Raw genomic sequence first — 15,594 nt, 5'->3', positions numbered from 1 at the left:
TTAAATGTCCATTTCGAAATACAAACGTGCCTGAAGAGTTATAATTAAGAAAGATAAATTAGAAGAACATTAGGATACACGATTTCTTTCTTTATAACATCTTTGAGTTTTAGAAAAAAAAATGACTTAAATTTTATTTCCTTGAGGAGAAACAGAACATTTATAAACGAACACCCTGAGCTTGCAAGGTTACAGCTGAAAATAAATATGTTTGCCACTAGACAGGATGAAAAAAATATGCTACTGATGAAAATAAGTATCAACACCAAAATCCTAATGCTCGAAAAGAAAATAAATAATAGTCTTCTGATCATATAACTCTGAAGATATGTCCTTCCTTTGAACAGTTTTAAAGAAAAGCGAGCTACAACCGCCAAAACATATGCTGGCAAAACGTCTTGGAGACAGCTGACAGAAAAAGAAATTATGTAATTTAAGCTATAGTATTAAACATTGGTTTTACTTAGGAAGTCTTCCTTTAAAGAATATTGGAATTCATCCATGCTTAGTCAAACACCCCACTGGTTCAAAAAGGTTATGTCGAGAAATCGTTTTCAGAACATACCTTAAATTATATTGAGGTAATCAAAAGAAAATAACTTATGAAGACTCTGAAAACTCTGATTCGATCTTCCTGCCTTTTTATTTTGCTATGGACAAGAAGTTACGATGTAAAAGTTGTAACAAAATCCTCATTTATTAATGATGTCGAATTTAATTTAATGTTTCCATTTTTTTTTATTTTTTTTTACAAAATCTCGTTTCTTTATCGGACAAGGAAGGATGGACAGGTCATCATAACAGAAAGCTGTGTTAAAGTTTTTGAATGTCCGTCTCAATGTCGAAAAATTGTTTTCAGAACATACTATAATTTATTTTGAGGAAAAAATAATAACTGAAGAGGTTCCTTACTAAAAACTTCGGCGGATTAGAATTTATTTTAGAACTCAGCCCTCTTGGATTATATTGTTCTAAACCAGATGAAAAGAAATAAAGAAGTAAAAATCCTAATTTATCAATGAGTCTCAAAGATAAGTTAATTTCCACATTTAAAAAACAAAATTTCGTTTCTTTATAGGCAAATGATGGACCCGTCATCCGAACAGCAGAATATTTAAAAGTTTTGCGATGTCTATCTCAATTTAACTATATCTTAATTTACCCTTAAAAATTGGAAGAAGTTGAGGAATATGGAAAAAAAGATGCCACTTACAAATGAAAGAGGATATGAAAACGACAAAAAAAAGAGTTTAAAAGAACTTCTTTTATTTTAGGGTTCCCAACCCATTTAGGTTTATATCTGAACTAGTCATGAACCTAAACCTTACCCTTACCAATAACCGTACCTAACGCTTACCATAACCCTTATCCGTACATAATTTTTTCTTTAACCTTATCCTTACCCGTACATAACACTAACTCTTACCATAACCGTATTCGTATCTTAACCATACACTAGTTAGATCCCTAAATATAAAACTTAACATAGAAAAAGCCTTAGCCTAACCCTAAATCAAAATAGTAAAAAAAAACTAATCTAACCCTTAATATAATATTGAAAATGCTCTAACCCTACAGGTATTTCTTTATAAAAAAGACACAAAAAATCCCCTGCATGTTTAAGAGAGAGATTATTGTTTAATGGTTTTAATAGAAAACATAGAAATGAATGATTTATGTGATTGCATACTATAACTTTACGAACAAAATTGTGACGCAATAGAGAATATATCTCATGTTTTTTTCAATTGTAAAGTAAGCAAAATCCTTTAACATAAAGTTTACAACTATTTTAGTTAGACTGTAAGAGTCCACAGAAATAATGATTCACAACTAGTGAGTTCAATATAATCCTGGACTGTTAGATTCCACAGAACTAATCATAATAGATGTTGAGAATAAAGTCAAAGGAGAAGAATACCAGGGCGCTGTTGTGAAAGATGAATGAAATAACCTTAAAGGAGAAGAATACTAGGGAGATAAATCCCAGAGACATTAGTACTCTCATGCCATGAAGAGAATGAACTCAAATGAGATGAATACTAGGGAGATAAAAACTAGGGAGCTGTTATAAAAGATGTAGAGGATAAACTCGAAGGCGATGAAAACCAAGGGGTTCTACTGAAGGATAAAGAGAATAGCCTTAAAGTAGAGGAATACTAGAGAGACGAATACCAGGGAACTCTCGTACCAGATGAAGTTATTGCCTTCAAAGGAGATGAATACCAGGAAGCTCTCATGAAAGATGAAAGGAATAACCTCAAAGGAGATGCAAACCAGGGAAATTTAATAAAAAAGGTAGAAAATAACCTATGGGGAAATAACAAATAGCTAACATAAAAGATGTTAAGGATAATGTCAAAGGTTATTAATACCAGGGAGCAGCTCTCATTAAAAATGCAGAAAATTACAACAAAGAAGACCAAAACCAAAAAGATCTCATGAAAGATGAAAAGAATGAACTCAAATGAGATGAAAATTAGGGAGCTATCATAAAAGATGTAGAGAATGGGATCAAACGAGATGTAAAGTTTGAACTGGAGGGGATGCATACAAGGAAATTTTTATTAAAGATAAAGGTACAATCTACATATACATTGATTCAAAAATATCATTGAAAAGTTATTTGTTTGAAAATCAACCATCATGTACTTTACTTTAAATTTGCTTTGTTTATGATGTCAGAAGGTAAAACATAGATTGTCTGAAAATCCATCTGAATCACAGTTATTCGTCATACAAATATAGAAAGCCGTCATTGATAAATAAAAAAAAAACAAAAAAAAAAAAAAAACAGATAATAAAATCCCGTTCATTTTATGCACCAAAATTGCTTACAAAAACGAAATGTTGTTTTCTGGTGTTTTTAATCATGAGCTAAACAAGCAGGCGTGTGTTTAAACCACTTCCATTTGAAGAAACACATACATGACAAATTAAAAATCATATTTCTTCTTATGATTGCACGTACATTTACAACATGTTTATATCATCGAAAGCTCATAGTTTGTTTAGCATTAAATTGTTTGCAAACTATCACCACGTCAGACCTCGATTTATTTCACGTAACTGTAACCTACATTGTGTCTCGAGCATTATGAAACAAGATAATCAAATAAGCATATATACAGTCCTAGATGATCAAATAATCATGACCTTTTTTGTCTGGAAATCAAATAACCACCATTTGACCATTATCAAAACGGTCAAGTCATTTTTTTCATGATTATACTTCGATATAAGTAGAACAAACACCTTTTCCGGTTAAATATTCGCGGTAGTTTTATTTTCGCGTACCAAACTGCTACCGCGAAAATAATACTACCGCGAAAATTTCTCGATTTACAGTAAATAAAATGATTAACTAATATACAAACACAAGGTAATGTCTTACAACATCTGTGATACTATAAAACGTGTTAAATTATAAATAATCGAAACAATGAGTACATAGACACATTCAAGTTCGCACTAGTTGTATAATACCACTCAATGATATTTGGAATTAGGTGTTGTCTCCAGATACAGTTTAGTATTTTATGGCTGATCTGGATATATTTGAGACATTGGTGTCAAACTTAGTGATATCTTGTCTCTTTTGTATGTTTTGCTGGCCTTGAAATTGTTGTCTGTTCCATGGAGACGCAATAGCTGTAACCACTAAATGATTTTAGGAATGAGTTGTTGTCTCATGATACAGTTTAGTACTTTATGGTTAATCTGGATATTGTTGAGACATCGGTGTCAAACTTAGTGATATCTTGTCTCTTTTGTATGCTTTGCTGGCCCTGAAAATGTTGTCTGTTCCATGAAGACGATCAAGAATACCGAGGACACCAAAACAGTTAATAAACCTAAAACATATTTTTATATCAATAGCAACATGTATATTATACATTATATGTACTAGAACACACATGTGAAATTGCGAGCATGTAGAGCTTGATTGAAATTATTATAACTGTTGTAAGATGAATTTTTCTAAAAATATTTTAGCACCACTTGAGAATTGCAGGAAAAGTATCAAAAGTCATAGGTAGTGTGTGACAGGACATTATTTAAGCCTTCTCCCTTCTTTTTCAAAGTCCATTATTTTTTTGTCTTTCTGTAAAATATGATCATACGTGTACTATAAATAAATTGTGTCTGCCACTCACTATCAATTTCAAGTTTTAGTTTGTAACCCGGATTTTTTTTTCTCAATCGATTTATGAATTTCGAACAGCGGACTACTACTGTTGCCTTTATTATTCAAGTCTACTGTACACGGCGTTTACTGATATATTATATACAGATTCTCGATATGATATATCAGTTGCCACCGTGCATAGCTATAGCAAACCCGGAACTGATAGCAAATAGAAAATACACAACATCTATAGTATACGTGTGTGCATTCTCATATTATACAAAAAACGCGAAAATAGTTTTCCTGTCCCCAAGTACTTCTGAAAATTATGTGAAATTTAACAGTCCTAACCAAAAGTGTTGTCTATGACTTTCAAACCCGTCCCATGACGGAAACAAAATCTGGACGCCTTTATTTTCGTTTTCCTCCCAAGATAACCCAAACTGAAAATCATAAGCGGGGTGAAAAATGAGACTATGCATTGTGCCTATAGGACACAGAGACATGATGATTCATTTAGTGTAGAAGAGAAGAGAAGCGATAAACACAACTAAATCTTCTCGTTTGATAAAATAAATACGTGCGGGTTTGTTTTTCATGTTTGCGCAAAATTAATGAGCTTCCTTTGTTCATTGACTCACATTATTTTTTAATTTGTGAATTATTAAATAACAATGTTGGTGCATACCAAGGAAAACATGTAACTTTTAATGAACACAAGCATTCTCCTCAATTTACTCTTTATTTATATTTCAAAATGTTAGTGGAATTGGAAAATAAACGACTGTTTGCTATCACATTACTTTCTTGAATAGTTAAACAGAAAATGTAAACAATACTTGGCAATTATCCACATCTTCTGATTTCTAATCTGTATTTTCCTCGTCATAGCTAGAATTGCAAATCTAGATTTTTATTATTATCGAAACTTACATGACTGTATAAGAAATACTTGCTTTTATAAATACATGATTGTTTAATAAAAAAAAAACAGTATAACGCTATACACAGTTATGCATTAAAATGTGAGAGTATTTACGTGTACCAAGACGTCATCTAAAATCTATAATTCCAATAACTAACGACAACACTGTTGAACGGAAGACAACACATGGGATAGATAGTCTGCGCAACGCAATCCCACCTAAAATTGGGGTTAGTCCTGAAGTTTCTGAACGGTAAGCATTTTCTACTACACATTTGGTAACTGACCTATATTGAAAAAAAACAAAGTTTAAAGTTACCAATTATATTGCTTGTCCTAATACATGTTAATTCTAAAGTAGCAAGTACAATATTTACATTAAACTTACATTTGATGGTGAAAATCGTGGGCTTCTTGTGATGGCAGAAATGGGAAATGATAACCACAATGAGATATAGTTGTGGACACAAGTGTAATAAAATACCACATCCATGTTGTAGATAAGTGTGACCCCATTATTATTGGTCCTAAAATTACAGGCATCATATTGACGAGACAGTGCTCTAAAGGATGAGCATATATACATATAATGCCTATAGGAGCTGTCCATTCATGGTGTATCTTATGGATGTACTTATAAACGATCGGATGGTGCATCAGCCTGTAAAAAAATATTAGAGATTAGTTTACAGATGTGAAAATGTTATAAAAACACAGGGCATATACAAATCAAAGGCTGTAAATGAGTTCTCAACAGAACCAGAAAATGACACACTCTAAGATGAGTTTCCGCTGAGTTTAACCATTATGTATAGCGAAATGAACTATATACTAAAACCCGAAACAAACAATCGAACCAAAATTTAAAAAAACGCACAGAAGACTATGTTCCTGACCAAAAATGCAACAGGGTTAAACATGTTTTGTGAGATCTCAACCTTCCCCCTAACCTCTTGCCAAGCAACGGGGGATTCTTTTAGTGTAGAAGGGAAGAGAAACGATAAACACACAACACACAACAATACACACAGTTTTAAAGACACCATGATGTTATATTAGGTAACAGACGAAACTGACGGAAGTGACACTAATTAATATAAATTAAACAAAAGAATACTAGCAGCTCTAGGCCTCAATTACATTGACAGAAAACGTATGCCTACCATAAAGTATACGAGAAGAACAAATCCCGTATCATACCAATGACAGGTTAAATATAAACTGTTTATTTTAAAGATAATTGAACACACAAGTCCCTACAATTAAGCAATTTAATATGTATTTTGTATAGGTTTAGTTGGAAAATGAGTCTGAAATATTAAAGTAATATAAATCAAGATCAATCGAGAGTTAGTAAAAACCATAGGGGTGATGCCAAAGGCCAGATCTCCGATGTATTTTACTCATGCACCCTCTATCATGTCTATGGTTCGTCACAAGTATGACATATAAAATAAAGTCTGAGTTATTAGCGACTTAAATTTTAAGTCGATCCATCAGTCTGAAACCTTATACAGTGTATAGTCTGCAATAGTGCATCACTTACATTAATCATGTTAATGTACTGTCTGTGTGATTGCTTTTATTTGCAATGTATGTGTTGTCTCTAACGGTAAATGTTTCGTGTATTCTTTGTTATAGAAAACTTTGTTTCATTTTAGACTTTAACATTTGTTCAATTCATACGCTTTGAAAACTTTTTTGTACAAGTGGTTTTTGTATTTGACGACTTAGACAATACCATAGAGCTTTACATATGTATCAATTGTTAGAAGCCATAATACTGAATAAGACTCGTCAACATATTGTCACGCGTCATTTTTCACTGATCATGCTGATGGAACAGGGTATGTTGGCTATTTTAAAACACTTGAGGGCGTAAAACAAGTTTTAGTGATGATCGTGTTGCTTAGTCTTTAGTTTTCTATATTGTTGTTTGAGAATTGAATTGTGTTTGTTTAGTTTTAGTTTTGTAACATAGTGCTATAAATTACTCTCGACTTCTGAGTGTGACTGCCCCTAAGCTTGGTACATATATTAGCCTAAGTATACCTGTGAGAATAGTAGAATCCAAATTCTTCAACTAAACTAAACATTATTATATCTACCACCACACGGGTAAATGTAGGTAGATCACCGCTAAAAGCACATCCACGCAATTTCATCGTGTAAATTCCTAACAATGTCATTGGAAATGCAACAACAAATCCATTAAATAGAACAAGTTTCACAGCCTTCTTTAACTTCTTTCTATCAACCTGTAAAACATTTTCGAATATTTAAAAATCTGTATAATTCGACAGGACTAGCTATAATATGACAGGATTTAAAACTATAAAGTCAAAGCCAAAAAAAAAACAAAAATATGTAAAAAATACTAGAATTAAACTAAGGTATGGCAACCAGAAGACACCTGTATTGTATTTTAAGCTCCGGCATCAATTGTTGCTTTGATGGTCGCAAATTAAGTTAAATGGCGAAGCGTTAGCGGAGCCAGTAAACTGGTATTTGCGACCAGTAAATCAGTTAATGGATGCCATTGGAGCTTAAACTACAATATTTGTATCTCCATTCTAATGACACTGACAGAAAAAAACGTCAAATCATACATTTAAAATCTGTCCTACGTCGTTTACGCTTGCGCGTACATTTTTATAGCATCAAATACGAATTGATGCGATGAAACTAGTGAAGTTGTCCAATCAAAATGAACGTTACAAACGATGTTGCATTATAATACTAGTAGGTAACTGATGCTCAATCTCGTAAATCGACTAATAAGACGACACAAAGCATTGTAACAAAAAAAAAAACTATCAGCATTTAATAAGCAAAAGTACCGTTACCTAGTGTATCACGAGGTAATTTTATCCGTTATACATGCATCAGAAGCTATGAAACAAAGAAGTACAAAAATGCCGAACTCTAAGGTAAAATATAAAAGGGAAAGTCCGTTAAAATTAATATAAGCAAACGTGTTATGAATCAACGAAACGGACATTTTCCGAGAAAAAATATGGCTTAAACCACACTTGGTCCACATGTTATAATCTCGAAATCGACAGCTTCAGTAAAACTATAGGTTAGACGACTATACTAGTATCATAAGATTATATACCGCGGACACATTTTGCTAGTGAAATGAACCACCAACACAGCATGCCGATTAACAATGTTGTTATGGTAAGTTTTATCTTTTGAAGTGCCGATGTTAAACGTTTTCCTGCATACATCGGTGGGGTAGCGGATCGTTTTTGTGCAAGGACCAAATATCTGTTGACGCAGTCCGTATAGTATAAATAGTAGTGAGATTATCGTTACAGTATAAACTGAGATATTTAAATGCTTAACGACGAAACAGATATTATGAAATTGCTGAAAAATGGTAAGCTGACTATTCAAAAGTTGAAATAATTCTAGTTTTCATAATTGCTAGTTTGAAGTCGTCCATTCGTGTCTATATCGAGGACAAATCATGACATCTGCGTTTAATTTTAATTAGAATATGAAAGAGAAGTTGTTAGCATTTTTGTTAATGTGGGCCATAGAGTTACATAATCAATATAGGTATAAGTGAATTAAATAACATTGAGAAGGTTGTGTATAAATTCTGCTATAAACATGATAAATTAGTACACAACCTTATTGTCCAGTTTAGGTGCACATAATGGAGTACCAATTGTCTGCTGAAATATATTTTCCCTAACTCAGAAATATGTTATCGATCAAAATTTCAGCATTTAGTAACTCATTTTTGGTGCATTTTTTGTGGGAATAAGTATCCTTTTTTTCAAAAGGAAAACATGTGACCAAAAAACAAGGTATTTATATCTTCATTTTTATTTTTTTGTAGAACAACTTCTATTTAATAGAAGATGACGTCCGTCATTCAATTGAGCATGGGGAATAATCAATACTGTAAAGAGTGGAAAAATCACGGGTTCTCAATGTTTTTTATTTGCTATTGGCTTTCTAACTATTTTGATCTGAGCGTCACTGATGAGTCTTATGTAAATGAAACGCGCGTCTGGCGTGGTACCTTTGATAACTTTTTACATAACTGCAAAGTTTAACTAAATTTGTGATTGAAGATATTTGAGTCGATCTTTTCATTTCGAAACCAACATATGAATGACACCGCTTTGTGTTTGAATATACATCATCACACTATTTCTATAGCCTATGTTTCACTGTAGACAGAATATACATCATCACACTATTTCTATAGCCTATGTTTCACTGTAGACAGAATATACATCATCACACTATTTCTATAGCATAGGTTTCACTGTAGACAGAATGGCAGTAAGAACCTGTAGAAAAATGTTAAGTTAATCACCTAGACAACTAGAGTATATATCATTCCCATAGGGATGTTTGTGAAGGTACATTATCCAGTATATTTTTCAACGTCCTTTTTTTAGGTTATTACTAAAAGAAGAGAAGGTAGATTTGCGAGTTTCAAAAATTTCCTCTTTGGTGTCGCAGAAATAATAGAACTAACGAGGGTATTATACTGCTTAATATTGTTAATTTTTATGGAAAAAACAATAAATAAAAAATCACCTATTTGTTGTTCACAATTCTAATATATATAAAAAAAAAAAAAAAATACTTACAGGTACATTTTTATCCATTTGAACTTTATACCTCATCAGAAAACCTGGTTTTCCAGTTGTGTCTAGTACAAGAAATATAGCATTAGCACCCCATATTACACAATTAGTAAATAAAATTGATCCTGTAAATAATTAAAAAAAACATAATTAGTACCATTTGTCACCCAGCTCTTGTGTTGTCACTTTTGTACACTAGCCCCTCCCTGTTGGACTAAAGATTTGCAAAAAAAAAAAAAAAAAAAAAAAAGATTTGCAGCAATAAGGAGAACGCAGTATTTTTACAGATATGTCATTTTAGAAATAACCACCCGTTACCATGTAAAACTTCGGAAACCCATTTAGGACTAATAGAAATATAATATAAGTTCGATAACACGAATTGAAGGATTTGTTATCACCGATTAAATTCGTGATGATTGTGAATTCGTAACCTCCGTGTTTTGTAAACCGTGATTTAGGAGTTTCACACTTTATAAATCGTTATCGCGATTTATAAATTTTGTTATTTCGATTTAAATCTGTTATCTTGAATTAACAAAAAAGTATCGAAATATAAAAATAGAGATGGATATAAATAGGTTATCAATCAAACTCTCAATAATGATGATTCATGCCTTGCTTTGTGAAGACAAGAATTGAGGCTCATGCATATTTTATGCGCACAAAGCTGTTTTTAAAGTAAGAGGTTTGCTGGTAATGCGTTAGTATACAACTCGCATCGGTGTTCTGTTTTACCAGATTGATATATGATCAACGGCTTGTTGTAAAAAAAAGACAAAGATAATTTATTGGTTAGTATCCCTTGTGTTTATTGTCAGATAAAAGCAGCATGCACGCTCCCTTTCATTTCTGTATTTAATAGCAAACTAAATGTGGTACCAATCCATGGAAGTTGTGGGTTGTCTTCCATTTCTAAATCATATATTGAGCAGAAGTGGTGGCCTTCGGCAGTTTTCTGCTCTTTGGTCAGGTTGTTGTCTCTTTGACACAAGCCAATTTCCATTCTCAATTTTAACACTCTTTACCCAGAAATCACTTTCTGAATGACTCTGACTTGGATTTACTTAGACATTACCTATAACTCCAACTGCAAAATCATTCCTTCCAAACAATTTATACACACTATCCCATAGGTTCTGCCAGAAATTTCCTGATGCTGCATACAATTGATGCAGGAACCTAAATATATATATATAGGTGACATATAATAATTTAAACAGTACAGACGTGCATACTTTCCTCCACAAGTAACTCATTATAAATGCAATAAAAATATATCTGTTTAAATATCCATGTTTTATTCTCTATTTGACAATCTGTTTTTTTATTATTATTATAATAATTATTAGTAGTATTTTACTATAAATTTTAGTATTAATATTATAATTATTATCATCAGTTTCAGAGTAGCAACAACAACAAACACATGTCAAAATACAAGTAATAATAATAATGATAATAAAAATTGTAGTAAAAATACTACTAATAATTATTATTATAATAAGAATCAAAAACATATTGTAACCAAAAAGGAACATATTTTGAAAGAAAAGTATTCCCATTCAGTTAAATATGTCAATTATAGTGTCAGATAACAGCTTAATTTACGCTGATTCCAAATCAAGAATGTGTTTTATACTCAAAGTAAAGGAGATTAGTCGGAACTAGTACATTCGGTCTACAGAATTGCACTTTCTGATTTCATATGAATTTACATTGTAACCTCACACTGATTCAAAAATATAACGACATAACTTTATCGTGAAAAAAATGCACAAATTACCACTGTTGCTTTGCCTTTCAATATCATATATCGTCAACCCAATGGTACGGCCGCCTAAAGATATATCATGTACTTATAGGAAAAAGTAAAATAACAAAAATACTGAACTCCGAGGAAAATTCAAAACGGAAAGTCCCGAATCAAATGGCAAAATCAAATGATAAAAAAGTGTCACAAATAAGGGTACAACAACAACACGACCCCACCTTTCTGGGAAACGACTGCAAAGGCCAGCATCTAAAACTTCAAACTTTAACCATGACCTGAATCTCAAGGGCATAAATTAAGGACCACAAATTATAAGGCCCTATGCCTTTCCTTAATATGGTTGATAATTTATATAACTTACACCAAATTTCAGATAGAACAGGGGTTAAAGTCCAATCAAATGTCAACGTACCTATTTAACCAATATTTGTTTATGTTATGACATGGTGGATCTTGCAGTTGAGTTAAATTATGTTGTTGATATCGTAAACAGTTCGTCAGAAGATGCGATACCAAGCCGAAATCAAATTTCAGAAAATGACCTTGATCTTTGACCTAGCGTGAGCATATTAGTTATATCAAATACATAAGAGTAATATCTCTTATTTTGAGTCCTCGGATTTCTGCGATCTTTTGAATTTTTGAAAAACTATGAATTTTCTACCTCAAGAATAGATAAACTTAGCTGTATTTGGCAAAACTTTTAGGAATTTTGGTCCTCAATGCTATTCAACTCCGTACTTTATTTGACCTTTTTGACTGTTTTTGGATTCGTGCGTCACTCATGAAACGCAAGTCTGGCGTAAATACAAACTTTAATTCTGATTTCTATGGTGAGTTTATTGACATCCTGACAATGTAACAGTAACTTGGAAAAATGAATTTTTCAGTTTCTTCTACAGTTGAGAAAGCATTAGAGATAACATAAAAAGAGTTCAGAGAGATTACTCTATAAGCAAATATATTCGGTAATCATGGTAATGCGGTGTCAGGTTAGAAAACGTCAGCACTTCGGTGTTGACATGAATAACTATTATATGGTCATTTTTATAAATTTCCTGTTACAAAACTTTGAATTTTCGAAAAAAACTATGGATTTTCTTATCCCAGGAATAGATTACCTTAGCCGTATTTGGTACAACTTTTTGGTATTTTGGGTCCTCAATGCTCTTCAACTTTGTTCTTGTTTGGCTTTATAACTTTTTTTATCTGAGCGTCACTGATGAGTCTTGTGTAGACGAAACGCGCGTTTTGCGTATGAAATTATAATCCTGGTACCTTTGATAACTATTAATGTTTTCTTTATCACAAACAAAATATCTAACCGACATCTTGCTAAACAAAACAAAAAATAACGTAAGATTTTTAATTTGCTGTAGCTAAAAGAACAAAATTGAACGACCTATTAATAATTAGAACAATACAAATGAACTCATCACAAAAAGGTCCTTCCATGAGAAAGTTGATAAACCTAATAATACACATATTGTTAATGATCAGATCAAATATGGATCATATACTAGTGTGACGAGGTTAATTACATCAAAAAGTTGGTCAGTTCTTAATTAGTTTAATGATCTTTCATCTTGATTCATGTGACACTTTATACGGCACATGAGTTGCACAGTAGAATTGCAATAAAATTTACAAGTTTATCAAAATAATCTAGGACCATTTAATTGAACGACAAATCTATGTGACGTATAAAATTTTCTGACGTAAGACACACAAATCAATGAATGTGTTTGTAGATAGATGTTTTTGTGTTCTGTTAAATTGTTCCTTTTAAAATTGTTATACAATGATGACTTATGTACCCATATTTTGATTATTTTATTCATTGTGTCTGTTTAATTAACGCATCAATGTAAATATAACGAAATTTGATGAGACTGTCATCAAAGTGAGAGGGTTAGCGCTATAAAACCAGGTTTAATCCACCATTTTCTACATTTGAAAATACCTGTACCAAGTCAGGAATATGACAGTTCTTGTCCATTCGTTTTTGATGCGTTTTGTTATTTGATTTTGCCATGTGATTATGGACTTTCCGAATTGATTTTCCTCCAAGTTCAGTATTTTTGTGATTTTACTGTTTTTAGCAATGTTTAATCTAAATTAAGAACAGATGTCTATAGCTCGATCTTGTGAGAAACTTTATGTATTGGTCAGTTGTTTGAAGTAACATGTTGTTTTATAGAGCTGCAATTAAGTAACGTTTTGTATTGGAATCTATAATTGTGTACTTTTATACGATTAAACATGCGAACATTATACAGACTTTGTTGTTCATACAGTGAGCTTATGGTGACATACATGCAATAGCTAGTTCCGTATATTACCGGGCAAGATGGATTAGATACCGGACACATAGATTCGAAAATAATGTATGGGTCCAAAACATAAACAGATTAGAAAGACCCGTTATACTAGAATATCGAAACGAAAAACTAATAATACGCAAATCAAAAGTGAAAGTAATTCAGCACGAAAAAATAGAAAGTCATAAAGATAATGTGACGATATTTAATGATATGTATAATTACCCTTTGCTTCCTTCCATACCGCTGAAAAGTAAACAACTCCAAGCTCCCATTTTTCTTTTGTTATAACAAATAAAACTATTTTGAAAATACACGTAATAACACAAACAGTAATATAAACTATATAGCTAGTGCACAATTGTCAAATTACACACCTAGTAGACTGTTAAATAATCCTAATATCTATAGTGTATTAATAGTTTGGTTAACAGATTAACAATTATTCAATTGGGCGCGCATCATATACCTCTTTTCATCATAACCCTTTAATTATTTTTGCAATCATTATTCCAATTGTTAGGACATTAAATGCTTACTTAATTAAGTTAAATTCAAATACTGTTATCGTTATGTAATTTATGTGCATAATGTATGGTGTTTTTTTAATTTATTAAATTTCGAATGGGAAACTCGGACAATTAAAGCAATCAGTCATTCTGACTACCAAACATCAATATCGTTCTTCTTCAGTAAACTAAAAGATGGGCTAAAGATACCAGAGGGACAGTTAAACTCATAGATCGAAAATAAACTGACAACGACATGGTTAAAAAAGAAAAAGACAAACAGAACCATAATAGTACACAACACACAACATATAAAACTAACGACTAAGCAAAACGAACCCCACCTCAAAGCAAGGGGGTGATCTCATGTTCTCCGGAAGGGTAAGTAGAGCCTGCTCCACATTAGGCATCCGTCATGTTGCTCATGTTATTACAAACCCGGTAAATAGTCTAATTCGGTAGATCACATTCGTGTAAAGGGAATGGGATTGTAGCTACGACATAAGGAACATATCCATATCATCTGTGAAACGGATATTCCATAACGGTAAATCAACTCAACATATCATCATTTCGAAAAAAAAAGATGCACAGTGCTTCTTTTTAATTTCACATTTATAAGTGCTTCCTCAAAAATTAATTCCAATGGACGAATTTTGTCTTATTAAAATGATGATGTACTAATCATGCTAATATGGTTGTTAAATTCCAGGCCACCTATTACTGTGGTATTAATGTTATAGTTTCCTTGTTGGTAATGCTAGTCATAGATAATGTGTGTCCCCTTTCTTAATTTTTCCTGTTGTTTTTTAGGGTTTTTTTTCCGTTTTAGCAACATTTACATTCTTATTGTTCAGTCATGAATATGCATAATTTGAGTGGGTGTTTTTAAAATACTCTACAATATAAGAGCTTAATTAGCTTTCAATTTCTGTTTGACTTTTAAGTTTTATGTGTCCCTTCAATCTCTTTTTTCTTTTTTTTTTCTTTTTTTTTAAGAATATAGTTCGTTAAAAGCAAATTCATTCATGTGATGCTTTTTTCTTAACTTTCTAAACGTACATGGGTTTGTTTATCTCTACATTTAAAGTTTGAAAGGGTATCAAGCCGGGATCAATCTGTCTAAAAAATTATATATATAACAGTATCTGTTCGATGTGCATGATTAGTTTCAATTATTTGCAATATCAACTTCTAAAAGGGATTTAGATATCAAGTTCATGATCGCCGATTTGACTCCAATTCTCATATTTGGTTTAAAACATACTAAAACGTACATCCCAGTTACTTTAAGTCTAAAATAAACAGTTCACAATGCAT

The 15,594-nt window shown here is 31.9% G+C and overlaps 1 protein-coding gene across 2 annotated transcripts; it reads right to left on the bottom strand.

The window, feature by feature from the left end:
- Positions 1–1,612: 1,612 nt before the first annotated feature.
- Positions 1,613–14,147, bottom strand: LOC139497288 (fatty acid hydroxylase domain-containing protein 2-like). Of its 2 annotated transcripts, none has more exons than XM_071285477.1 (6): positions 13,991–14,147; positions 10,749–10,852; positions 9,674–9,795; positions 7,107–7,312; positions 5,443–5,715; positions 1,613–3,854 (listed from the first exon to the last, which is right to left on the bottom strand). In XM_071285477.1, the coding sequence occupies exons 1-6, from the start codon at positions 14,038–14,040 to the stop codon at positions 3,716–3,718; spliced, it is 894 nt and encodes a 297-aa protein (XP_071141578.1). In that variant the 5' UTR covers positions 14,041–14,147; the 3' UTR covers positions 1,613–3,715. The 2 variants fall into 2 exon arrangements, with proteins under 2 accessions (XP_071141578.1, XP_071141579.1); XM_071285478.1 differs by having other exon boundaries at positions 2,851–3,854; positions 9,674–9,735; positions 13,991–14,129.
- Between the last annotated feature and the right edge of the window lie 1,447 nt (positions 14,148–15,594).

The sequence above is a fragment of the Mytilus edulis genome, chromosome 12, assembly GCF_963676685.1.
Source record: "Mytilus edulis chromosome 12, xbMytEdul2.2, whole genome shotgun sequence".
Taxonomy (NCBI): Eukaryota; Metazoa; Mollusca; class Bivalvia; order Mytilida; family Mytilidae; genus Mytilus; species Mytilus edulis.
This window is presented reverse-complemented; position numbering and strand designations above follow the sequence as displayed.

What these genes read in the sequence shown, in the direction of transcription:
- LOC139497288 (XM_071285477.1), bottom strand. Translation starts at nt 14,040, where the DNA reads ATGGGAGCTTGGAGTTGTTTACTTTTCAGCGGTATGGAAGGAAGCAAA. An exon ending in GGTATGGAAGGAAGCAAAGG is followed by an intron (nt 10,853 to 13,990) that starts GTAATTATACAT and finishes ATATATATTTAG; the next exon opens with GTTCCTGCATCAATTGTATG. An exon ending in CACGATTTTCACCATCAAAT is followed by an intron (nt 3,855 to 5,442) that starts GTAAGTTTAATG and finishes AATATGTTTTAG; the next exon opens with GTTTATTAACTGTTTTGGTG.